The 27,951-nt window shown below is 44.8% G+C and overlaps 1 protein-coding gene across 3 annotated transcripts in view; it reads right to left on the bottom strand.

The window, feature by feature from the left end:
- Positions 1-27,951, bottom strand: part of Atp8a2 (ATPase phospholipid transporting 8A2) — a 504,296-nt gene that overhangs the window by 199,343 nt on the left and 277,002 nt on the right. For all 3 annotated transcript variants that reach the window (XM_055617218.1, XM_055617234.1, XM_055617226.1), the window contains 2 exons: positions 7,819-8,002; positions 4,981-5,091 (listed from right to left, as the gene is read on the bottom strand). In XM_055617218.1, coding sequence (XP_055473193.1) covers positions 4,981-5,091; positions 7,819-8,002 — 295 coding nt within the window. The remainder of the gene's footprint in view (positions 1-4,980; positions 5,092-7,818; positions 8,003-27,951) is intronic.

Raw genomic sequence — 27,951 nt, forward strand, 5'->3', positions numbered from 1 at the left:
TCTTTCTTTCTTTCTTTCTTTCTTTCTTTCTTTCTTTCTTTCTTTCTCTCTCTTTTGGTTTTTTGAGACAAAGTTTCTCTGTGTAGCCCTGGCTGTCTTGTCCTAGAATTTGCTTTGTAGACCAGGCTGGCCTCAAACTCAGAGATCTGCCTTCCTCTGCCTCTGCTAAAATTAAAGGCATGTGCCACCTATGCCTGACTAGAATGCCTACTTTTTAAATAATCTGTTTCAAAAATGTTTTCCCCAAGGTCATGGAGAAGCACCATTCCAGAAAATACTTAATACACTGCTGATAGCTGGTCAAGTTGTATCAGATCTAGAAAGCCGAACATCTGTGTAATTGTTAATTTACCCCTCTTGGGGACATACCACAGAGATGACGTAACAGGACCTCAAAATTTTACAAGCATCCTTCCCTAACTTCTTTATTCCTAATTTTGCAGTTAAGGCAAATTCTTCCCATTATCAAAATCAAAGAGGCTTTAAAAAAAAAATCTGTCTCTGTTTTTTGTTTACAAATTACACAAGGAGACAGTTACATAAGGGCCATGAGTGGTGATCCAGGCTTAACATTCCAAAAGACATCTAAATTCCCCACTCACTGTCTACCCGGCATATAGATGGACAATTCTTCTGCAATCATTTTAACCACAGAAAGTGCCTCTTGCAAGCACAGAAAGGGACTCTCAGTTTCTTAAAGCAGCATAAGTCCTGCTAGATCACACTCCTCTGACCCTCACTGTCTCATGTCCATTTTGGAAGCCAGTGTAGAGGCAGAGGGATGCCCGTTGCCTGCTGACTTCAGGAAGTCCATCGCTTGGAGTCAGAATCTTCCAGCCTGTAGTCAATTTTGCCTTTGGAGGACGGTCCATCCAGTTGCTGCTACGGGACTTAGTGTGTGATTAATTTAGGCAGAACCAAACTCCATGCGAAATTCCATAAATCAGCCTTTATGGGGCATTTTCCTTAACATGGCAACGGGAGCAAGGTGTTGAGATGCACCCCCCTTCCCTAATGTCTACCATTTTAGTACCCTTAAAGTGTAGAGCTCTGGACATTCACGTCACTTGAAGCCACCACCCTGTCCTTCCTCAAAGTTTTTTGTGACACTCTTATTTCCTGTGGGAGGCAGACAGAAATTGTATTTTTCTGATAGAAAGACAGTTTTAATTAATAGAACTATACACTACTAAGGGCGTATCTGTATCCACACTTTAGCAGCACTAACTAAACACAAAGGAAGAAGGTGCCATGGGAATGAGGCCAGTGAGGAAGGGGCCTCAGACCACACGGGAGAGGTGAATGCGGGTCACTGGGATCCCAGGGTCATGGCAGGGCCTGTAGGGAGTCACACAGTATGACGACATACCCATGGTCTCTATGAAGGAATAGTTAATGGTTCTCAAACACACAAGGACTGGGTGAAGGTTCTCAAGGACCCTTCAAGTGAAACATGAATTGCAGACCATGATCCATAGCATGATGACATTTATCTAAAAAGAGAAAATCTGTGTGTAACTGTAGAGAAAAGGGCAAGAGTGGATAACATATAAGGGGTAGGGTAAGTAGTGGGAACTTCCAGAATGCATTCCATATAGCAGAGAGAATTATGCATATTTCCCTTGGATAGGAACCACTTTTGCGGACTATTACAGCAAATAGGAATATTATACCAAATAAGGATCTGTCATGCCACAGTTTTCATTGGAAATCTAGATAATATAATAGTCCTCATAAAACAGAGTACAGAGTCCTCATAAAACAGGTCACAGAGTATGTGTGCATATGCATGTTATGCAAATTGCTTTTAGACTGTATTTTAAAATGTCTGGCAGTTACCTGCTCAGCAGAGGGCATTTGAGATGACTGCATGGCTCTACTGCCGAGGTCCCTCCGTAAGTCACAAGAAAGCCCTTTAAGAACCTAAGTAGCGTGCTCAGTTTGTTCTCACTTAGGTCAACAGTTAAAACTTTTTATTGTAAATGAGCAAGTAATTCTATAATAACCTTTGACCCTGAAATTCAAAACACACTAAAACAGCATGCAAGCAGTTCTCCCCACTCTGAATGTTCCATTTGGAGCGCTCACTGGTGCCAGCGCAGTAATTTGGGACCAGCAGACATTATCTGAGTGGGTGCTCTGACCATGAACCAGTCAAGGGTTTTATTCTCTTGGTTTCCAAATTAGAACTTCCCAGAAGTCCTAACTAGAAACAGAGACACAGAATTGTGGAGGCTTTCACATTAAAAAAAAAAAACAAAAAACAAAAACAAAAAAAAAAAAAACAACTGTCTGAGGAGTGCATGGACGGGCCTTTTCCAGTGGACCGCTGAGCAACACTTAGCTGCAATCGTCGCCCAGGGCACTCACTCAGCACTGTTGGGGACTCATTCCAAGCAGCACTTTGCAGACAGACTAACAGGGTGGCTCCACTCAGGCCCAGCCCACTTGAAGAACAAAAAAGACAAAAGCTAGATAGTAGGTATCAATGGCTAAGAGCTCTGCCCCCAGGGGCGCTCTGGGAGGCAGAGGGTTGGAAGCCCCATACAGAATGCCTTGATAAGAAGTCTAGACTATCAGCAATCTGCTGGTGGTGAGGAAAACCAGATTATAAAGAAGCTGTGTAAAGCCGACAGCTGGAGGGACAGAGCGCTGGGAACCTTGCGATGATGTGTAGGATCCCAGATGTCCATGCTGTTATCTATGACCCCAAGTGACACTAAGGAGTGACTCCTATCGTGTGTGTAGGGGGGAAAAAGGCAAAAGGCTGGCAGCTGGCATGAGAGAAACAGACACGTCAAATTCCATAAGGGGACTGTTAAAATAAGAGCAAGAAGGAGATAGTGACCACAAAATGCGTAGCACCATCATCTACATGGATTTGAACCTCCCTACCCTGAATCACATAATAGTTCCATCTACAAACACTTCCAGGTCCCGCTATGTACAAGGAAGGATTTTCTCTCCTAAGAAGCAACAATCCCAGCTGTTCACTGAAGCAGAGAGGACCTTTGTCACAGGGCTTCGAGTAGGAGGAATAGGCCAGGCGGTAGGACCTCAACGAGGCCTCTTCTGGCCTGATGTAGGATTCTTTAAGAAGCAGGGGTGTTCCCAGCACAAAAGGAGACACTGCGTCAACTAGACCAGCTATCCTGTATGCAGAGGCAGCTATACTCAGGGAGCACGGAGAGGCAAAGAAACTGCCCTTTATGCAAAGAAGCAAAATGGGGTTCTCGGGTAGGCTCGTAGGAGGACACAGGCACACAGGCTGTTTCTGCCCCACTCATGTCTTTGGCTGAGCAGCCATGTGCTGCAAATAATCAGCTTGGGAGAGCCGTCTTTCCCAGTGTGGTCAGCAGACCTGTGGCATCAACCTGCATGTGTGACCTGAAGGATTCATTAGGAGAGAGGTGACAAACTGATAAAGCAGTGATTGGCCGCTGTCACAGTAGGAAGCCACCTGCTTCAGTGGAGGCTTTCAGGAGACAACATGGTAAAAGTTAGTTTCTGCCTTGTGATTATTTTTATTATTTCATTATTTTTGCTAAGAGTTGAAAATTTATACTGTAATAAAGTGAGATATTAAAACAGAGGCAACATTGACTTATTTTCTATTGCCCCAAAGATTGGTTTTGACTCCTTCTGCCTCATCCACATCTTCCTCTTCCTCTTGGACAAGATCTCACGTAGCCAAAGCTGATCTGGAGTTCACTGTGCAGCTGAATCTGACTTTGAAACCCTCATGTTCTACCTACCAAGTGCTGGGATTACAGGCATGTGCCATCCTCTCTGGCTAAAACATTTACACAGTCTTGTCAGTAACAAACAGAAAACACAAAGAGCCTCCTCCACTTTTGGTGCCTTGTCCTCTAGCAAGCACACGTTTTTCTCATAAATGAATTAGCATCTTGGAAAACTGTAGGAGTACCTGGTTAGTTTTTGTCAACTTGACTAAGCTAGAGTCACCTGGAAAAGAAAACCTCAATTGAGAAAATGCCTCCATTTGATGGGCCTACGGGCAACTCTGCAGGGTATTTTCTTGACTGATGATTGACAAGGGAGGGCTTGGTACACTGTGGATGACACTACCTATTGGCCAAGCAGTCTTGAGGTATATAAGAAAACAGAGCAAGCCATGGGGAGCAAGCCAGTAAGCAGCCCTCTCTCCAGTTCCTGCCTCCAGGTTCCTGCTTTGAGTTCCTTCCTTGGCTTCCCTCAGTGATGGAACTACCACTAAGTTGAACTAATACTTTCCTCCCCAAGTCACTTTTAGTCATCATTTTAATCACAGCATTAGGAACCTAACCAAGACAAGGACAATAGAACATGAACTCCATGTGACATTTTAAATGATCTTATCAGATACCCCACTCATTTCTACATGAGCCCTAGCATGCAAACCTCCCAGAGGACATGTACAGGAGACAACATGACATATGCAGCAGGGAATCAGGCCCTGTACGTGCAAGGGAAGACAAACACAGGAAGGGGTGTCTGGAAATGCCTCAGATCCACCCAGAAAGATGGGCACCTCTGTTTCCTGGTATTGACCACACTGGTCTCCTTTTGCCCTAGCAAGACAAAGGAGAGAGCAACAGAAGCATCCTCTGCCACCACTGACACAAGCTAGTGGCAAGGAAGAGGAGCACAAGATCAGAACTGGGACGGGAAGCTTGGGAGGAGTGTGTGGCTGGGCAGAAAAGAAAGTCTGTATGTACCCACCCTTGGTTTCTTATTACAAGCCTCATGCTACAGCCAGCTAAAAGGAGGCTGCAGGACACAGAGATTTTCAGTAAGATCCAACGGTATCTTTAATTTTCCATTAACAGAACCCTTCCTTAAGATGTACTTACTGTCCAAAGATGTCCTCTCCAGAGGCCTGCCTCCTTAAAGGGAGGGAAGCCTCCTCAAGAGGAGGGAACCCACCCACCCTCCACCTACCCCCATCACTCCCATCACTCCCCTCCCCCCGTCGCTTACCTCAATGATGTAGAGGACCACATTCTTGTAGAAACAGTAGAGGATGCACTTGGTCACCCGATTATAGCTCCAGGCTCCATGAACCAAAAGCAGCTTCTCCAAGTAGGAAAACTGAAAAAGGGACAGTGACAAAGTTCAGAGCAGCCTGTCGCTGAGGAACAGAAGACACAGACTGTTCTTATGAGCAGCAAGTAAACAAGGAAGGTAGAGGAAACCAGCCCCTTAGGAAACCAACAGTCAACAACAAAACAAATAAAACCCCCAAACACAACCTGTTCCCCTGCAGTGGGGCTTTCAGGGCAGCTGAGAAGAAGAGAAAATTCTCTTTAGTTGACTAATTGTTATCTTCCCCAAACATGCTGCTGGACTCTCACTATGACTGTTGTGGAACCCTCTGAGCTAAATGTCTTTCAGAGATGTAATTAGAAAAAGAAGGTGACTTCCAAGCTGGAAGAAAAGCACACTGGAATGGGATACCTCCACAAGATCCAGCCACAGATTTTATGGTGACCACAGGAGAAAAGGACAGAGACACTCACACAATGAAGGTTTGACTCAAGAAAGGTATGCACACCAGCACAGTGACAGTTTGTCAGCTAAAAGCAGTTACACTTCCCATACCCCACAGAGGCACCTGGATGGACTTACACATGGACACACAGCTATACGATACCACACACACACACACACAGCAACTACTCTACAACAATGTTACAGTCCTTTGTTATCTCCCACTCAAACAGGGTACCTGGCTGTGCAATCAGATGCAGCTGACTGGCACTGGGTAGCGGTGATTTAAGGGCCCTTGTTGTCTGAGATAAAGCCATAGCATCCACCTTAAATCAGCTCTGTCTCCCCAGAGCCATTCAAGACAGACATATTGGGCAGGTGGAATGTGCTCCAGCAGACGGAGAGCTGAGGGCTGTAGATACACACTAGACCATACTGTCCCCTCTGGATAGTTCAGGTGGCCAGCAGTGGCCGTCACCTGCTCAGCAGCTGCTATGCAGGCAAGCATGAGGCAGACAAACAAGGACATGGAACCAGGGCTTTGCCCACAGAATGACTTTCCTGGCACCTTTTCTTTTCTTTACCTCATGGGGCACTTCTTTCAAAACACGGTTTTTAGAAATGTGGCCACACAACACCACAACACAACAAGAACAAAAACAAAACAAAACGAAATAGAACTCAAAAGAACATGGTGTTAACTTCAACCAGGCATGGCTGTCACTTCAGTGGGGTGGAGGAACTTAACCCCAACTGGTGGGGATTTGAGCATGGTAACTAAGGAAGAGGCTATTCAAAATCTAGTGCTTGGCACAAACTCAGCCCTGAGATGGCAGCATGCCCCTGCAGCACAACAGACAGGAAAATCCAGGCAAGGCTATCAGTGGTTGCTTTAGGTGCTGTTTCCCACAGAGGGAAAAGAACCCCCCCCCCCCAGTGGACTTAGAAGACTCTGCCCCATCCCTCCCTGATGTCTCCTTCTGACAAAAGTGGTTGCATCTTCCACCTTTTATCCCTGCGCAGTTTCAGTCAGGAATCCTCCCTCCCTAGACATTCTAAAGAGAAAAGCAGACAAATATTTGCCTGTAACTCCTAGGAAACCTCTCAAGATCCCTTCCAGCCATATGATGTTATAACTCAAGTATTTAATAAACCTGGGGTGTATAATATCCACAGTTGCTGACAACTGACAGGAAGCTTGGGTCCCACGGGCCTCTGCACAGTTGACTCGGCAAAGCAATGGAGCAGGTGTGTGTGGCGGCCCCCAAGTTCACAGGGTGGTGCTGCTCTGTGATGTTGGGCCTGTGCTCAGACCTGAGGCCAATCGTTATGTGGGTAGGACCTTTAGGTTTCCCACCTGTAAAATCAAAACTCATACTGCCTACTTCGGGAATCAACTCAGGGATTTGGAGTCCACAAAGAAACAAAACTGAATTTAGCCAGTTTCCAAAGCCACGTGGTCTGGCTAATTTCTTGCTGCATTTGCAGAACCTCAAACCAGAAGGAAACGAAACGTGAGAGGTGATCAAACAGAGCTTCCTTCGGGGATGGTATCCTAAAGTTGCAAAGGACCGACCACAAGCCCTGGGGCTGGAAGAAGGTTGCCTGTTTTCTATGCCTCTCTGCATTTTAGCTGAAAGGGTGACAAAGCCACTGTTCTTGGTAATCGTGCAGTTAGGTTTAACATGTTCTTCAAACACTATTCAGAGAAGCAGGGGAGAGGCCGAGGAGCTGGTGCTACAGCAAATGCAGGTATTCAGCTACAAGACCCTGAACCTTAGCATCTGGGAGAACAAGCCAGTATTCTCGGAGACTAGGCATCTAGATAATCTATCAGGCCAGACAGCCAGATATTCCCCAGAAGGGTCTTGAGGTTGACTCTTGTCCTTCATCTTGTGACCGCTTCTTTCTGACCTTAGCTGCTCGCCCAGAACTTGGCAGCAGTTCTAGAAGAAGGGAGGTCCTTGAGTGAGGGACCATGCGGTGGTACTATCCTGAGAAGCTGCTCTTCAGCGAGGGATGCACAAAGCCAGCAAACAAACAAAACAGTGGGAAGAGGAGTAAAGCCATCTAGCACCTAGGGAACCTGTCTGCCAAGAAAGGTATGTTCTCTGAATGACAGGTCTGTAGGCCAGTCCCATGTCTGGCCCGAGGAAACCCAACCCAGTGAAGGGGCCTCAAGCTGTTCAGAACTCAGGCAACAGAGAAACCAGCGGGGGCTGGCAGTTCATCTAGATGGCGGCCTCCCAAGGTGGGCAGAATCCTTGAGGCTGAGCTCTAGGCTGTCTCCTGTGCCCAGCAGTCGTCACTGGGAAAAGGGAGGCTGACCTGTGCGATGGCGTAATCTGAGTTGTTGGTGGCCTGCATGCCTTCATTCCCGCTGATCCCGACCCCCACATGGGCTGTCTGGATCATGCCCACATCGTTGGCACCATCTCCAATGGCCAGGGTGATGGCCTTCACCCGCTTCTTCACAACGTCCACAATCTCAGACTTCTGCAGTGGAGACACTCTGTGAGGGAAGACAGGAAGAAGAGGGAGGAGTGAGGACAGCAGGCACCCTTCCTAAGGGGCCAGCTGCAGTGCACAGGCTGCATTCAAAGGCAGACATCCTCCAAATCCAGCGCGTATATTTTATGCTCATGTGTAAAGAGGTGTTGAGAAAGCAGGAGCCTGTGGCTTTCCGGTGTTTGCCAAATTCATGGAAGCAATGCATATCTGTAAAGGAGCCCAAAACACAGCCAGACTTCAGTCTACTGCTGAGTGGGGTGAGTAGGAAGCAAACCCTCTGGGGCTCACACAGGTAATCGAGATAGTGGGACCATTGAAAACTTCTTCCCAATAAACAAGAGCACAAGAAGAGCCTCTACACAATGCGGGGCTAGCAAGGGAATTTACAGAAAGAAAAGAAAACAGGCAGGACGTGAGAGAGGGCAGGAAGAAACCAGAGCAAGGGGGAAAGAAGATTCCCTTTCTACCCCAGAGATGATGATGTGTTTGCCAGGCAGCCAGTGCAGGAGGCTGAGTCCCAGGCCTGAGGTCTTCTGCTGCTGGAGGGGCAGGAGCACAGCCCAGAATGAGAAGACAAAAGCAGCCCCTGCCTGGGAGGACGGTAAGCACCAAGACCCCTCCACTCTCTGGGAAGAAGCCTCCTACAAACCTAAGGACCCAGTGAGCAGCTATGTAGGTCAATAAACTGTGTCATCACAGCACAAGCCAGGATGATCCTGTAGCATGAAAAATCAACTCAGGGCTGATTTCTTATCGATCCTGAATTGGTAAACTGATGTTCGGTGTGGAGAATTTACTAGTAAGCTCTTGAGTCACCTCCAGAGAGAGGGGCAGTGGCTGTATTCACACAAGGGCTATGTGTAAACTAGAGTAATGCTCAAAGACCTACTTCCTTTTTTTCTTAAACATTTATTTTTATTTCATGTGCATTGGTGTTTTGCCTGAATGTGTGTCTGGAGATCAGTCGGTGCTCTTAACCACTGAGCCATCTCTGTAGCCTCAAGATCTGCTTCATAAGAACTGTGCTATCAGGCCTGCCCCCCATGCTCATGGACACCCTGGGCAGACCTGTGCTTGCATCTTCCCACATCTCTTGGTTACCCAACTGAGAGTCAGTGGGTCTTTTCTCAGATGGTGTAGACAGAAAGGACTTCTGTGGGTTGGAGGTTGGCCATTGCACATGGAAAGGAGGGGCTGGGAGAACTGTGGCCATGGAATATGGAAGGAGCTAAATAGAGCAAGGGAATTGTTGGAGCTAAAAGTTGTTGGTATTCTATTAGGTGTTATAGTTTGGTTCTGAAGATGTCCTACAGAGGCCCACATACTCAAGGCTTAGGCCACAGGTATTGGGAGGTGGTGGAGCCTTTATGAGATGGGGATTGTGGCTGGAGAGAGTGCTCAGTGGTTAAGAGTTCTGAGGCTGAAAACCAGCACCTACGTCATGCTCACAACTGTCTGTAAGCCCAGGTCTAGGGGATCTGATGCCCTGTTCTGAGTTCTGCAAGCACCAGGCACAGGTACGGTGCAGAGACATACATTCAGGAAAAACACTAATACATACAAAATAAATTAACCTTAAAGAAGTTTTTAATAATACAAAAAAGTGGTGTCTAGTAGGGGGTCTCACCACCACCAAGAGCATGCCTTCCAGGATGTAGTGGGACCAAGTTCCTCCTCTTTCTCTTTTCCAGTTCCTAGCCTCGATGTGAATGTTTTTGGTCTGGCATGAACCCTTCTCTATGGTGTTCTGACTCACCGTGGGCCCCAGACAACAAAGATGCTCAATGATGGAGTGAGAAACCAACCAACCAACTGAACGAACGAACAAACAAAAAACCCTATCATCCCAAATAACTTTCCTTATAGTAACAGAAATCTGACTGAGCTGCAAGTCACCAGGCTTGTTCAGTTTGCCTCTGGGATTTGGCTCTGAAGTCATTCAGTCAAGCCTATTGCAGTGGCTGATGGTACGGTCCATGAGTGTCCAACAGCTGCCTCTTTCCAACTGGCAAAAGCAAGGGGTATATAAAGCAAGTCCTACCCTGGCACTTAGGAGCATGAAATTCTCATCAAGGATTTATTACGCCCTCAGCTGTGATGCTTTGAGAAAATATAAGTCTAGCACATGATCAGGGTTCAAAACAGATGTCAAATAGCCAATTTCTACAGAACCGACTGTGCACCATTACACTCCAGCCACATAGAGCGCTGAGTATGCCAGGTTGCCATGGAGCAGAAAGCGGCTCTTTCCTATCTTAATTTGTGACCTGGAATCATGTACCATACTTAATAAGCATTCCCAGAATATAATGTGCTCACCCCATAAAATAAAGCTCCAGACCACATCTGAGCTGAGCAAGGTGCTTGGCAACACTTCTGCAACCAATTTTGGTGCATTATGAGTGAAAACATAAACTCTAAGAGTTCCATCAACTGAAGAGGTAATCTACATACCCGCAGAACACAATCCATTTGCAAACGAAGAATTCCCTTTTGAGACTTAAAACAGGCTCAGTACCCGCCGCTCAGAGTCTCGTTTTGTGTGTCCTGACTTTTGAAAACTTGTTTCCTCAAATTAGTTCAACATAAAGCTTAAGTAAAACCCAGGGCAAATGCTTCCACAGAATTAGTATCATACATTAATTTGCCTGAGCTACAAAAGCCCTGGTCAGAGTGACATTCTTTCCTGATCTTTCAGGGTAGTCTAAAGTGAACTCAGAAAACCCCTTTCCTGCTCAGCCACCGTTCAGATGGGGCAGGACCTAGATTACAGAGCTCAGCCTGGACTGGAAGAGTTTTAAAAGACTTCTCTCAGAGACAGCCAAGAGAATGCACGGCTGCTCATCAACACCAACCAACTAACCAGATTCACTGACTGGTTTCATTAGTTGATTCCAAATGATTAACTAACTAACTATGAGAAGTTTGCACACCACTGTACCACATCAACGATTCTCAAGTGTTAAATGGCACCAAAGCCCCTCATTCCGAAAGCCAGGGAAGGGCTTGTGTTTGTGGTTTGAATGAGAAATGTTCCCTACAGGCTCATGTATTCAAGCACATGCTCCCTGGTTGTGGCACTATGTGTAAGGGCTAGAGAACCTTTGGGAAGCAGAGCCTTGCTAGAGGAAGTACATCACTTGGGCCCACCTTGAGTTTTATGGGCCACGGCCCCACTTCCTGCTTCCTCTGCATGCCCTTGAAATGTGATCAGCATGCTCCTGACTGTCGGGCTGGCCTCACATACCTGCTGCCACTCTTTCCCCAGACGGTATCCTCTCTGGAAATGTGAGACAAATAAACCCTTTCTTCCCTAAGCAGCTTTTTGTCAGGACACTGTCTCAGCAACTGGGAAACAACAAACACAGCCTGTGACGAGGATTTCTAACCAGCTACCAGGTTTGTGTCAGTGATACTTTCCAGTTCTTTCTAGTTCACATGTTTCCTAGCCACACTTAAATGATACCATAAGGTGCATAGAAAAGATAATGATGATAATAATAATCATCATCATCATCATCTGAAAAATAATTGAATCTCATTGCTCCTTTTAAAACCTTTACAGTCTTCTTCAAAATCAAAACTTAGCCTCAATTTAGGCTTGCACTTCACTTAAGAAATGTGAGTCCTTCAAATAAGAAGCTAGTGGGGGAGTGCCAGAATTAGGTAGATGAGACTGTACTTCTTTTCTTTGGAATGGTTTAGAAGATAATCTACCTATACCAAGCCTAAAACACAGAAGTACTGAGGGACACACTACCAATGTATCAGAAGATTTCACTTGTGAAAGCGTGCACTCTCTTGTCAAGAAAAAACATACTATACGGAGATCCTTTTTATTTGATTAGAAAACCAGTTGAAATAAAAGACAATGAAAAGTCCCTTATAGCAGCCATTTATCTTCCAAAGTTATGGTTTCTTTTGATGTTTATTTTTTCTTAATGTGCATGAGTCTTTTATCTGCATGTAAGTATATCACATGCACGGAGAGGTCAGGAGAGGGCAGTAGACTCTCTGGGACTGGAGTTACAAACAATCATGAGGGTGCTGAAAACTGATCTGGGATCCTTTGCAAGCACTCTCAACCACTGAGCCATCTCTCCGGTCCCATGTAGCACCTTTAAACGTAGAAGATTCAGTGGGCAAAGGTACTTGCAGCCAAGCCTAGTGGCCTGTGTTTGATCTCTGGGTGCCACATGGTAGAGAAAGAGCCAGTTCCCTCAAGTTGCCCTGTGATCTACACGTATACACTGTGACATGCTTGTGACTGCACATGCACTCACATATCCACCCATTAACCTTCATAGTTTAAAGGGCTTATTTGAGCAGATACACACATACCTAATTTGTAGGCATAAAACCTACAATGTACTGAGCTCTTCCACATGCTTGTTTCTTAGGTATCTCACCACTTGCTTAGACTCTGTCCTTTCTTTTGATGCATTTGGTACAATTCTATGGGAGACCCGGGGCCAGATTTCAGGCCATCCACGCAGCCTCCCGTGTTTAGAACAGCATTTATCTACCTATACTTTGACCTAAAATGTTTAGCTTTCTCCAAATATAAACCCCTGCCCCAGTTTGTGGGACATCTCACTGTCCTCCCAAATTCTAAAAGCAGATGGTATTGGCAGTTTAAAATGGTCCTTTGAGGACAGTGAGAAATGTGGGACTTTGGGGCAGGAAGAAGTGGATCCAGAGAGACTCAGGACTGAGATGTTTGGAGGTGCTGGTGGGTGAGAACTCAAGCGAGTCACTTACTAGTTCTGAAGGAGACAGCAGTGTTTCCCATCTTAACCCCACCATGCACATATCCTTGGAGAGAAGCCCTATTATAAGAACTCTTAAAGAGACAGTATCTCCAAAATATACAGGAACTAAGGAATGGGCCTCTCCTCTCATAGTTCCCTTTGTTGTTTTATGAGTGCCCCCACGTGTGCCAGATGAACACACCTTTCCATGGTACCTTCAAAGCAACGAAGATTGCTTTCCCATCAACCTCAGTCATCACCAGACTCCTAACATCAAATTCCTAAGTTATACAGCAGACATTCAGTGAACAATGACTAACTAGATCATGCTTCCTAGATGCCGTACACTGCTAGTCATGACTATAAAGAATTGTTAATAAAAAACAAAAAACAAAAAACAAAAACATTTGCATCACAGTTCCACATGAGCAACTGACCTAGCCACACATTGTTGTTGGATAGCCATGAGAGACTACTGATCCACAGAGAGAAGAAAAGAATTCAAGGTTGTCTGGACCCCTCTGTGAAATCAGCATATGCCATGAATGATAGTTCACAGAAAGCAGATAAAAATACGTCATTTTACAGTGCTCCAGGGACAGGCACTGTTTGCAAACTTCCTGACCAACATGCTGGTGGTCCCGATTCTATTTCCTGCTAAGGTCCTTGAAAACATTCCAGACTTCTTGTGACAGCTCCCATTGACAAATGGGCAGCAGCAATCCCCGGCCTCACAAAGGCTCTCCTGGGAAGGGCTAACACGAGAGCCCGGTCTTTTCTTCCACCTTGCCTCTTCAGATCACAATGCTTTGATTGTTATGGGCCAACCATTAGTCCCTGGATATCATCTTGCAGAAGCACTCTGAGGCTTGGAAGATATTTGCTCTCCAGGCACTAGGACTGCTTCACATAGTCTTCCGGTCTTTTGGCAGCATTAGATAATGAATGCCAGTATTTGCCTGGAATCACCTTCTGCCACCATCTGGCATGCCTCCGGAGGATGTCTGCACCACTGAGAACTATTCAGCGTGGTCTTTGATAGGGTAATCATTGAATTTGTGGACCAAACACAATGATGGACTACAATATTTGTGATAAAACTTTGGCACAAAATGACATGAACCCTGGTGTGATACAGCCACTTTTGTAAACTACAGATCAGGACGTCTGATAACATTCTTTACATTTCCTCCCCATCAGTCACAAGGTTCTGCAGCGGAGGCTGCTGCGGTCACAACACCAAGAGACTGTGTAAATGTTAGCAGGAGGCAGCAGTGTGAGCAACTGGCTCTTTGTCTTGGTATCATAACTAGACAGTAACTTGGGGAATTTAACAAGTATATAATTTAAATTGCAGGAGCTTACTATTCTGCGATATCGTATAAGCCCCAAAGTTTATTGACAAGGTATAACTATTCATTATCAAAATCACTCTTACAATGTTTCCATCTTCCAGAATTGACCATTTCTGTATGTTCCTATTTGAGACAAGAAGGAAAGGGCAGCCCAGTATAGCATTTATGTGTGTGTGTGTGTATATATATATATATATATATATATATATATATATATATATATATATATACATATACATATATACATATATACACATATACACATATACATATATACATACATCTGTATATATACACACATATATATGCACATATGTATATATTAGATGTAATTGGTTCTTCTGTAAGCCATCCAAGTGTGTTGAACTCTCACTTTCATTGGTTTACTCGTAGTTATAAATTAATGCACGCTACCTATTCTTTTTTTTTTTTTTTTTTTTTTTTTGGTGGTTTGGTGGTGGTTCTGGGAAACTAAGAGGGAAGGCACTCCAGCACTGAGCTAATTACCCACAAGCCCTGGAACCCAAAGGATCTAAGACTAGCTACTCTAGCAACCCAAAGCTCTTTCATGGCATCTATATCCAGTTCAACACTGCAAACATTTTTTTTTAAACTGGACTTTTAAAGTAAAAACAAAACAACAAAAAACCTAAAACATATCTAGAGATAATGTATGTATGTATGTATGTATGTATGTATGTATGTATGTATGTATCCATCTATCTATCTTTCTATCATCTATCGATTGGCCAGTCTGTTTATCTACCATCTGACTAATATTAATGACTGTGTCACTGGCGGTTGCTCTCAACACTTGTCAGCCTTCTCTTCTAGGCATCACACATCATCCTACTGCTGTGAGTAGCCATGGCAACTTGATATTCTTTATTAACCGAACAAACCTTTATAACTCGATCCTGCCTAAGGCTGTAAAAAGCTGCCTCAGCAGCTGAGATTCAGAGAAGGGCTGTGAGAAAAGGGAAGGCCGCCTGTCTGCCTGAGATCAGCTTACCCTGCGACTGAGAAAGGGCACACTATGGGCCACGGATAGTTTGCTCACCAGTTCAGAATGTATGAATTTGCCCTTGTATCTCTGACACGTTCATCACTTCACTGGATATAGAAAAATTACAGTGAGATTCTGACAGGAACCCAGCACCTGAACACCTGGTCCAGGAATGATGGGGGATGTTCTAAGATCTGGGCAACCTTACCTGATCTGGAAACTGAACAGAGTGCATGTTGTGAAAATTACATGTGGTTTAATAATCATTGAAAGTTGCTGGGTATAGGCTGCCTCTTCCTCAATGAGGCTGAAAAGAATGGAGCAGTCTAGGAAGGCTGGGATTTAAGTAAATGATATTAGATCCTCTTGTTCCCAGGCTGGAACAGGGATTAGAATAACACATTTAAATACCTTAATGTTTTTAGCACAAAAAGCATTAATTTGATACTCTGCTTCCTTGAAGTGCTTTATTAAGGCCCGGGACCCTCTCAGGAGTGTCTACCTTCCTTCAAGTTAACATGCATGGACGGTTCCCACTGCAACTTCACTGTATTTCACAACAGTGTGTCTGACCTCTGCTGTGGGGAAAGTGGGAATAAGAAACGGAGCCGAGAGGAAAACTGAGAAGTGTTGGGGTTTTGACATTTCAGAGCAGACTTACAGTCCCTCCTGGACCAGGCTGCATGAGCTCATGCAGCACTGAAAATTAATGACGATGAGGAGATGCTTAAATCGGCTTCAATTAGACATTCCCTTCTGCCATCACCTGTGCCAGGGGCCAAAGGTCACCGATTCCCAGTCCAGCAAACACCAGAGTGTAATGGCTCAAGCTCTGAAGAAAGTGGAGCAGCCTGAATCATTTTGTTGTTCCATCTAACCTAAGCAACTGAGAGACCCCAGAGCCAAAAGAACAGCCTTGGCCAATGCCATGTGTGTGCCATAGTTGAAGACAATCTGCAGGTCAAAGCATTTTTCTCTTGATTTCATTTCCTATCTTTTTTTTTTTAAGTGGGATTTGTTGAGTTGGGAATAGAAGTTTCACAAAATTCTTTCCCCAGTTAACACACAACTTCTAAGACCTAATTCTTGAGCTACTGAGGTAATAAATAATATAATAATAAATAAATAATAATGGATAATAAATAAAAAAGACAAAAATTTTAAAAAATGCTTTCCTTCTCCATGACCATGCAAATAAAACAGTCAAAAACAAAAAAAGCTGGTGGCACTTTTTCATTCCAAACCAACACAGAAGTGACTCCTAAGGAATATACATACCCAGTAAAATCCAAAAGAATAACAGAGAATTTTTTCAGTCTATTCATGTATACTATCATATCATCTGTGAATAGCAATACTAAAAAGTTAAAGACCAACAAACCAAATAATCCAACTAAAAAATGGGATAGAGCTAAACAGAGAATTTTCAACAGAGGAACCTAGAATGGTGGAGAAGCACTTAAAGAAATGGTTAACATCCTTAGTCATCAGGAAGTGCAAATCAAAACAACTCTGAGATTCCATCTTATACCTGTCATAATGACTACGATCAAAAAGTCAAGTGACAACACATGCTGGTGAGGATGTGGAGAAAGAGGAATACTCCTCCATTGCTGGTGGGAATACAGACTTGTGCACAACTTTGGAAATAAATCTGGCACTTTCTCAGAAAACTAGGAATACCTCAAGCCCCAGCTATACCACTCCTGAGCATACACCTGAAAGATGCTCTACCATACAACAAGGACATTTGCTCAACTATGTCCATAGCAGCTTTATTTGTAATAGCCCAAAACTGAAAACAACCTAGATGTCCCTCAACCAAAGAATAGATAAAGAAACTGTGGTACATTTACACAATGGAATACTGCTCAGCCATTTAAAACAAGGAGATCATGAAATCTGCAGGCAAATGGATGGAACTAGAAAAGATCAACCTGAGCAAGGTAACACAGACCCAGAAAGACACACATGGTATACCCACACTAATAAGTGGATTTTAGTCATGTAGTACAGGATAGACATACTACAATTCATAGACCCCAACAAGATAAGCGCAGTGGGCATCTTAGGCTTCATGGCAGCCCACTAGTTAAGGGTGTGGGGGATATCTCTGACATGGACTATGTTGCCTGTTTTTTTTTTTTTGTTTTGTTTTGTTTTGTTTTTTTTTAATCACTTTCCCCTGATGGGACTGCCCTACCAGGATACAGGGGAGGAAGAAGAACTCAGTCCTCATGTGAATAGATGAGCTGGGATGTTTGGGTAGGGAGCTCCCTTATTTTGAAGAATAGGGGGGCAGGGTGCAGGAAGGAGGGTGGGCCTGGGAGGAGAGGAACGAGTGGTCTATGACCAATATGTAAATTGAACTAATTAATTTAAAAAAACAAGAACCAAAGCAAGCAAAAAGAAAGAGAGAGAGAAAGGAAGAAAGAAACAAACAAAAGCATCAGGTTGATGGTGGGGAGCCATGGTCATGGTGGTTGGGACATGTAGGCATAAAGATTAGTTACAGGAAGGTGTGTATGTACCCAGCGGAAAGGAGCATACCAATGGTAATGGTTTGTGTTGCTTGTCAGCTTGACAGGATCTAGATACAGTTTGGAGGCAGATCTCTGGGCACATCTGTAAAGAGTTTTCCAGTCTGGGTAAGCTAAGATAGAAACGCCCACGGATGGCACCCTTCCACCGGCCACGGTCCCAGACTGACCAATGAGGATGAAGCTGGCCAAGCAGCAGCAGGGCTGCTCTCTGCCTCCTGCAGACACAGTGTGGTCTCATTAGGTGGTGGCCGCCAATTACAAAGGGCAGCAATTCGAGAAACATGGCAATTAGCATATTAATTCACTCTGAAAAGTGTGGCTCCAGGTGGAAGTGAAAGTTGAAATCTGGGATTGTCCTCAACTCAAAGCCTTTATCTTTCACTTCCTTTGATCAAAACTGCAAAATTGCCATTTCTCATTTAATGCGATGACTAGATGACTATAGCCTTGAACATGAAATGGAAACAAATAAAATTAAGGAGGGGAAAGAAAAGAAAGATAAATTTGAAATATATAAGAGCACTGCAAAAAAGAAACCCCACTAATTCAACAAACATGTTTGTTAGCAATTTTATTTGTGCTAAGGGACATAAAAGTGAATAAGTAGGTCACTAGTATCAAATAGTTAACGGCCTATGCAGGCGTAGCCTGACAACATTTCCAATCAGACTTTGGGACAGGAAGTACCATTATGATGCTAATAATCAGAAGACAAGATTGCCCATTAAGCTGCAGAAGTGTATGCCAGCGGCTGTTGTAACTGGTGCATTAGACACCTGATGCTACAACAAAAATGCCTGACAAAACCCAATTTAAGGAAGGAAAGGTTGATTTAGGCTCATGGCTAGCTACACAGGACTGCTCATCATGGCAGGGAAGGCGTGGAGTCGAGTCGGGAGAGAGAACATTGTGTCCATAGTCAGGAAACTCCTTGTCATCCATATGCTCCCTGTCAGAGGCAGCAGGAAGGGTGTAAATTGGGGTAAGGTGATCTGTGGCAAATACCAGGAGATGACGGGAATGACAGTCCTAGGAAGGTAGAGTCTCCTGACCTCTGCCTCTCTGGATCTACCTCCTCCATGGTGCTCCTTTCTCTTCCTGTGGAGATCATCGAGGACATTCCAACTGCTCTAAAAACTGTGACACCTGTCTTCAAGGGAAGAGTAGAGCCAGGGGATCATAAAATGCTGCTGTGAAAAGAGCTTGGCAAGTAGTGACACACATACCCTTTTACTGGGCAGTGAAGGGAATGGGATTGCTTTCCACACTGATCAGATCCTCACTACAGCTCTACAAAACCACAGCTATTATTCTCTACATTTTACAGGTGGAAAAACAAAACAACAGATAGCTTGGAAAGGGTGACTCACACACCTATGCTAGACCTGGACACAACTGTGCCTTCCAGTGTCTGCCTACTTAGCCATGCCGTGACAATCTTCATCCTCTTCCTTCAGCTCTTATGGTGTCATCATCATTGATCTCTGCCTTACAAGATGGCCAGGAAGACCTGACAACCAACCATTGAAGGAAGACAAACACCTGCCTGGATCTTCCCTGTGCATTAGAGGCTTCCCTAGCATTAGAGGCTAGGCACCTCTAATGCTACTGATACCCAGCACCTCCCACTGTCTCTGTTAGTCCCCAGTAACTCTCCTCCCCTAGGAGGAGAGTGCCTGGCCTAGGGCCTCTCAAGGTCTTCAGGATGACGATGGGTAAGAACCAGGAGTGGAGTCTTGGCTGAACATGTCCCTGTTTGGATTCATTGCCCTTCCCTTTAAGTCCCATTTCAGATTATAATTTTATAGAGTTATATAAAACACACTACAAGTTGATCACCCCTAATTCAAAAATAAAGAATCTGACATCCATCACAATGAAATGTCCCACACAATGAAAGGCTTCATTCACAAAACTATTAAAAATATTCTATAAAATTAGGATATGCAAAGGAAGCACATGCAAAACAAATAAATTTCAGTGTTAGGGCTGGCTTCTTTGGGGCCAACTACCAAGAAATTTCATCATAAATATACCCCAAATCTGAAAAGTTCTGAAACCTGAAATCATTCTGGTTCTGAACATTTTGGATGAAGGTCAGCCTGCAGTCCTCAAACACTGTGGAGGGGACAAAGCAGGAAGAGGACTCAGGAGGAGACCAGGTGCTTGGAGCTTCTGCTGCCCACACTCCCACAGTGTGCCCTCCCTAAAATTCCCTGTGCCTCAGGAATCACACCACAGCAATAAAGGAAAAGTTCTAAAGGAAGCACACAGTTAGGTATGGAGCAGGGAGTTCTTAGCAGCAGACGGAGGAAAGGTTCTGGCCACCCTTCCTGGGGTAGCTTTGTCCCCACATAACGTTGAGAAGCAGCACGGACTCAACTCAGCTCTGCGAACTAGACTATTGTGGTTTTTCTTGAGTGACAGAATGGGACCATAAGCTTAATCTGTCCTCATTCCCTAAAACCACATCAGCTGTCAGCTAGAGTAAATTAGAAACACAAGGGAAACTACCACAAGCGCCATCTCTACAGTGTCAGCCGTCTGAGAAGGATCTCTTCCCCTGAGTGTTGGAATAGGGTTCCCCCTTACTCTCAACAACACCATTACAACAAAAGCCTTCAAGAAACCCACCACAACAGCAAACAAGGTGATGGGGACACAGTTAGAACAAGGGGAAGGCTGTCATTGGCTCTCTAGGAGAAAAATAGTAGGCGTTACAGGAAACAATCTTTAAGCTGAGGACAGGAGAGAGAGCACGCGCAAAAGGTAAAGTGTTTGCCTCAGAAGTCCAAGGACCTGAATTCATTTCCCAGAATTCATGTTAAAATAAACGGACTTGGCGGTGTATGCTTGTGAGCCTAGCGGAGAGGCACAGGCGAGTAGATTTCTGGGGCTCACAAGGTAGCTAGCCTACCCAACTAGCAAGTTCCACATCAGTGAGAGAGCCTGTCTCAAAAGCCAGTGGATAGTGCCAGATGGTATGGGATTGTGCTCTGACCTTGGCCCAGCTATGTAAAATGGCACTCGATGATTAATAAATAATAACACAGTTGTGCACTCCAATGGATGACCTAACGGAAGCCAATTATTAAAACTAGACTTCCAGGCTCACCAAAAGGGAGTAGGTGGATGCCAGCTGAGGCTGGCTGAGGCAGGCAAATCCATAGAACCCCACAATTGCTAGACAAGTCACACAGATTCACAGCTATGCAAGGGGAGTAGTTCTTTTGAGCCCTTGAGCGAGTAAAAGAGAAACGTGCACAGGAATGTCGGCCTAATGCACTTCGACAGTGACTGGGATGTAGCCCATTTCTATTTCTTCCAGATGCTTCGGTAGGAGAGGAAATGGACTTTCCCCTCACTCTGGGGAGTTAGTCTTCCCTGAGCTTTGTTGCAGGTGGCTATTGTATTTTGAGTGTATCCTAAGCACACACATAACGAGACCCTTGACGTAACCAGGGACTTTACCTCATGACTCACATGGGCTGCCAGCTCTAGAGATAAAATACCCTGAGGTCTGGGCTGCCAGAGAAGATCCCATCCCTCTAGTCAGTGCTCCCCCCACCCAGTGGGTACTATGTCCAGGGTTCCCAGCGCAGCTCAGTCCCTGGTACAGAACTGGTGCTGTGTTGTGGCTTGCCTTCTGCACTGGGAAGACTGACCCTTTGCAGCTGTCCATGCTCCATTCTTCATTGAGGAGCTGTGTGTTCATGGTCGGCAGCAGAGCCAAAAGTCTGGCCAACCCTGAGATAGACTAAAAGTTAGCTAGAAGTGACTGTTTTGTTTTTTTTTTTTTTTCTTGTTTTTTTAACAGGTTCTCACAGCGTAGCTCCAGCTGACCAGGATCTCACTATGTGTCTCAGATTGGCCTCTAATTTATGTCAATTCTCCGCCAGAGCCTCTGCAGTTCTGTGATGACAGCAGTGAGCCACTAGGCTAGGCCATCAGGGACCAAACCCATGAATGTCCACACTTAACTGTGGGCTTCTGATTTCCAGGTTTGTCACCTTTGTTTCACAGTAGTACAAGTGTTTCTACCTGTCCAGGCTTGTCCCTTCTCTTGCCAAGTAAATTTGAAGCCACACAAAAAGGGCCCAGACAACCTCCTGTTGGGGGAGACCCTATGTTGTTCCTAGTGCTGCCCAAGGAAGTTGGGGATACAGGATAATACACTGACACATTGCTTCTGCCCTGTACAGCCTAGCTAAGCACACACTCAGAAAACTGGTCCTGCAATCACAAACAAGGTCACTGTCCAAACCCCATCCAAAGATGCTTGGCACCAGAGACACTTTGAATAGAGTTTGGCAAAACCTAAATGGACTAGAAGTATACAAAATAATTCGTAAAAACAATCTCTGGGACTTATTTCAAACCCCAGTTTCAGGCATAGCCTGTAATGGTGAAGAAGCTGTGGTGAGACAGGGCTCCAGCTGTGGCCTCAGGAACACAGGCAGTTGACCGTACTATATCCACAGGCAGGTACCAAAGTAAGATGGATGCTGGCCCTAGGCTAGCTTCCTCTGTTTCCTCCTTTACTCAACTCAAGATGCCAGCCACATAATGTCTTACCCACATTCAAAGCTAAACTTCCCCAGTTAAAATTCTCTGGAAACATCCCTACAGGCATGCCCAGAGATATGTCCCCAAGGAATTATGAATGGAGTCAAGTTGACAACGAAAACTCACCATCACAGGAAGCTGTAGGTGAATGGGGAAACCTACCAAATGAGTCGAGTCACATTTGCACAGTAAACTGAGTTTTCCCAGGTAGAGGGCATCTTGAAGATGGTGGGACTAACCATAACCCCAAAAGGGCTTTGAAAAAGCAGTAGAAAAGTTTTCCTCACAAAAATTTTGATTCCTTTGTGCCTCTGTAGCTGGTAAGTGCCCAGGAGTGAAGGGATGACTAGTAATCCCAGGCTCCCAAGCTCATCTCTCTGGGACTTGAATTCACTGATTTCTGAAAACATGGTTGACACTAAATTAAAGCCACCTGACCTCAGGGACTGGACTGGGCAAAACAGTATGGAAGGGTGGAGAGGACACTGTCAGGGGGAGGACAGTTGATGGAGAGGGTCTCAGGAAGAGAGGATGGGGATGTAGGGCTGGTTTCAGCTACATAAGGGAGGCCCTGACCCTCCGTGAGAACTGCAGATTAATACTGGTTTCCACAGGAAAGGATGTCCAGAGGAGAACTTCATATTTAGAACCTCTACATCTGACTCCGATCAGTCCTCACAGGTGGTTTTATTGCAGATTCTTCTCCACCTTTTCTAGAGTCCTGATAGAGCTAAAAAATATCCTCAGTGTACCTAACCTGCCTTCCCATCACACTAGCTTAGCCCGACTCACATTAACATAGCTGGAACACTTCTATTCGCCTATACAGTCAGGAAAAAAAAATATCACCTGGGGCAAGGGCCATCTCATGATTAAGAGTTGAATATCTCACAGAACTGACCCCGGTGATCATGTGGGCTCTCTGTCTAGGTCCTGACCTTAAGATTTCTCAATTTTTCAATGCTGGGGATGAAGTCCACGGTTTTATGCATTCCTGACGCGTATTCCGTGACTGAGCTATGTCCTCAGCCCAAGATTCTACTTTTATTATTATTGTTTACTTTGTGTCTGTACACTGCATGTGTGCAGCACCCATGGAAGCCAGAAGAGGGTGATAGACATCCCAGGACTAGAGTTACAGAAGGTAGTTAGCTACAATGTGGGTTGCTGGGAATTGAACCCAAGAAGAGCACCCAGAGGTTGTAACTGCTGAGCCACCTCTCCAGCTCCTGTTTGACTTTTTGATGGCATAAAAGCACACACACATAAACACTTATTTTTTTCATCTTCACTATAGTATTAATAAAGTCCATGAGATGGCCAGCACTTTGGGTGTACAGTAAGTCTTGGGCTGGATAATTTTGCTCAGTTTCTGACTAAAGAAGTGTTCTGAACATGTTCACGGTCCAGACGTGGTACACAGTAGATTCCACGTATCAGATGCATCGCCCACATATTCACCTTACTGTGGGATTATTGAGTGTGAGCCATGGCAGGCCCTGGAACATCTGTGTCCCACTGGAATGTCACCCAGTTGTTTTTGATGAAAAGTGTAGAATATGCTCCAGAAAGCCCTTATGAAACAGCCTGCCACATGTGGGTTACAAACCACCACTGGACATGGCGATTCCACCATTTGCCACCCCCACCCAAGCAATGGTGTCACTCAGGTCTCCATTCTGGGCTCTAGAGGGATGCAGAGAAGCCAACACCTACTGATACAGTGAAACTGTCTCTACATGTGAACTACCCACATGTATCAAGTCAGAGCTAGTCCACATGCAAACAGCTCCCTTAAAGTAAAGATAGAGGTCATCTATCAGAAACAAAGGAAATGTATGATGCCTGACTAAGCCATGCAATGACAAGAAACGTCTGTTTATGCTTCCTCTCTTTCCCAGACCCCCTGCTCAGATGTAGCCAACAGGCAGCTCAGTCTTCGTGTGGGTTTCCTAGTAAGGGGACCAGGGGCTGTCTCTGACATGGACTCTGTTGCTTGCTTTTTGATCACTGTCTTCCCCACCCCCAGCCCCACCCCCACCCCTGGGTGAGGCAGCCTTGCCAGGGGAAAAGGATGCAGGCAGTCCTAAAGAGACTTGGCAGTTTGGGGTCAGTTGATAAGGGAGGAGGGCCCCATCTTTCTGAGAATTAGAGAACAGGGATATGGGGGGAAAATGAGGAAGGGAGGGACTGGGAAGAGACGAAGGAGGGGGATATGATTGGGATGTAAAATGAATGAAATTAATAATAAAAAGAAAATGTGTTTTAAAGAAACCTTATAAAATGCTTAAATAAAATTTAATAATCTATTTTACTGAAAAAAGAAAGAACCTTCAGGAGCATAGTAGGTTCATTGCCAGCAACTGTCCAGCTTCCTCCTAAAAAGCTGCCATTACCTCCTCCAGAAAGCCCTCTGTGGCCTCTCGAAGGGGAGCCTAGCTCAGGAGACAAACCCTGGAAAGGGTCCTCTCACATCCTCCCCTTATGCTTCTCCTGACGGCCGCTATCTCTCTAGCGGTGCACTTGGGTCTTGTTCATAACCAGAGCACTTGTCCCAAACCTGCTTTTTCTCATGGCTAAACCCTCCCCCTTCCCTTGCCTAGTTCCCAGGCTGGGGAGTGCTGCCTCTCCGTTTTTGAAGACAGTTTCCAGTCTCAGGTTCTCTCTTCATCCCACCTCCTAGAAAGTTTGAGTCAGAACCTTCCACCTCCACCTGGAGACAATCACCAAGTGCAGAAAAGCTTTCTCCTTCAGTATCTCAGTGCACAACAATTCAGAACAGACATCTCTAAGCACAAGAAAAGTGTGAACCTGTTCTAACAGGAAAGAAAAACTGCCAAGGCCCCGTAATATTATGATGGCGAGCTACTCTGAACAGCATATGCCAAATGTGATGACATCACAGTCCTCTGGTTAGCAAACATATTAGCTTTCACGGCTTAGGAAAATATTCATTTATTTTAATTTTCACTTATTACTGTTGAAACCTCAGAAGTACGCAGAAGTGGTGGTGATGGTGGGGTGGGTGCTTCACTGTTACCCAAACACATTAAAATGAAAAGGAGAGAAATCCCATCTTGCAAGTGCCACAAACCATGCCAGACTAACCTGCTAGTTCAAACAGACCCCTCGTGCAGTGTGAGGCCGCACAGTCAGTGCTGGCCTCAGAGCAACCACAGCCACCCCAGACTCCCCAGCTGGTACTTGGAAGCGCTTCAGCTGATGAACAAGCCCCAGGCAGAAACCTCTAGATGCAAGGCTTCTTTTTATTATTTTACTATTAACGAAAGCATGAGAAAGAGAGCAAACTATGTTCCGTATGACATGGTCAAACAGATGGCCGCTGCCTTCCTAGTGGAGTACCACAGATGAGAGCTGGATGGGGTCCATGAAAAAGTAACAAATGCCCAATGCTGATTAGTGCTGATAGGGTTTTTCCCCCTTTCTATGTCAGAGCATTTCTTTCAAAGGCTCAACCAGAGTTTATGTAACTTAAAAAAAAAAAAAAGTTCTAGTAAAGCTTAAGAAACTTCTAGTGTGTCACGGGGGAGGGAGGGATCATTCAAAACAGTTATAAGGAACCTTCAAAACCCCGAACAGACAGAATTCTGGACAGTTTACAGGAATGTTCCCAACATGAAATTGAGCAGAGGAAATCCTCTCTCATCTCTCTTTATCAAAAAATTTCTACCATGATATTTTTTTCTATTTTAAAATTTTATTTAAGAATGTGTGTGTGTGTGTGTGTGTGTGTGTGTGTGTGTGTGTGTGTGTGTGTGTGTACGTTCCTGTCAAGGTCTTCTTCTATGACTCTCTATTTTTTTCAGCTAGGATCTCTCACTGAACCTGTTGTTGATTGATGGAGCTGACTTGGCTGGCCCCAGATCTCGGGATCTGCCTCTGCCTCCCTGGGTGCTGGGCACCAGGATTCAGGTCCTCACGCTTGGGCAGTGCACACTCTCCCAAGGCGCCATCTCTGCAGCCCCAGGTGTGAAATCTTCTTAACTCAAACACTTGTAGCTCATTTTCAATGTTAGTGCTATCCGTGCGCTGCTGTGAAAGCAAACACAGTGGGCAGGGGTGGAACTCAGGGCCAGGGGACCTACCAAGCACGCGTGAGGCCAGCAGCTCAATCCCCAGAATTGAAAAGAACAGAAGTATAGCTGTGCAGGTGAACTGTTTACTCACTAGTTTGTTTTTCAAAATCAGAACTTAGATACTATCGTAATTCCCAAACCAAATGGAATTAAAAATATCTAAGTAATTAATACTCACAGATTTTATGAACGACCATCTGAGCTAGGTTCCAAAAACCCAATGAACCTCTGCAGCAAAACTAACTTACATATTTGTAGAGAAATGCCTTAATGAAGTCAGATGAAACTGCCATCATACTAAAACGTCTGAATTGGATAATTTCTTTTCTGACGACCATTCATCAGGCAATTCAGTGTTATGATTATGAGTAACATTTGAGACATACACTCACCATGCAACTCTACAGGCCTCTAATTTGCAATTCTCCCGGCCCCACCTCCCAACACCGAGATTATAGGTGTGCACCACCACATGAGTTAATTTCATACTATTTTAGCTAATGTACTAGCACTTCTTGAGCAACTCAGTACTACTCTGTCTTCGCCTGTGAGATGGAGATGGACACTTTGTACTTGTTATGAGATTAAATGCACAAGTATCTGTAACATATATCTTCAAATTTTACCACATTGAATTCCTTCCTATACTCCACATCAGATGGGTTTGTGAGGGAGCCAGAGAGATTACCAAGCCTTACAGATGCTGTCACACACACACATCAGTTTAATACCTTTTCCATCTCTACTATGCGCTCGCTGTGTGCTGTAGCTCTAACTTTCACAGTCTGACATGCGACATGTTCCGTTTCATAGAACAGAAGCTTCTCTCAGCACAGTTTTAGCAAGCTCAACATAGAAGCTTTCTTGTCTCATTAAGCTGAGAACGTTGACCTTTTCACTTGGGGGAAATACTTCACAAGCTCTTCTCTGACAAAGCATAGTTGCCAGCCTCGTTGTTAAGTAAAATAAGGGTTACTTGGGCACAAGCATTCTAGTATGTGGCAGTGGATCTCATAGCTGCATCAGCTAAATGCTGACAGTTTATGAAGCTTTCCATTAAATATTTTATAGTGCAGCTGACCATGGGCAACTGGGCCACGCAGGATGAAACTGCAGGTGGGTAAAGATAATGTACACACAGTCTATGTTGAACTATTTGTAGTATATTCTCTCTGCTTGGGTTGCATCCTGCCTGCATTAATTTCTCCCAGCCTTTACACATATCTCCTTTGTTTATAATGAAAACCACTTTAGATTTTTCTTTTAAGCATACAGAAAAACAGATATCCGCTGTTGTAAATCTTTTCAAAGATGGTGACACCATCCCTATTAAAAGATAATTTTAAAACTCTTGGGTGAGATCAGGAAACCCAGGGAGGAAGGCTTCTCATGTTCCAAAGGAGGCAGGAACTCAGGAGTGATCCCCTGTGGGCCCTGAGATTCTCCAAGATAGGGCTGAGCTGTTCTGTCAGCAATGCTGTGGTCACAGGGGTATTTGAACACACAGTCCAAAAAGCTGGAGATGTAACCACATTGTTGAAAGTAAAAGATGAGAAACATCTATGGATTATTCAACGTGGACTTCGACCCCAGCTGTAAAATCTGCTTTCCTGCCGACCTAACATGCAGTTC

Source organism: Psammomys obesus, unplaced genomic scaffold (genome assembly GCF_907164565.1).
Source record: "Psammomys obesus unplaced genomic scaffold, mPsaObe1.curated_primary_1811, whole genome shotgun sequence".
NCBI classification, from domain to species: Eukaryota; Metazoa; Chordata; class Mammalia; order Rodentia; family Muridae; genus Psammomys; species Psammomys obesus.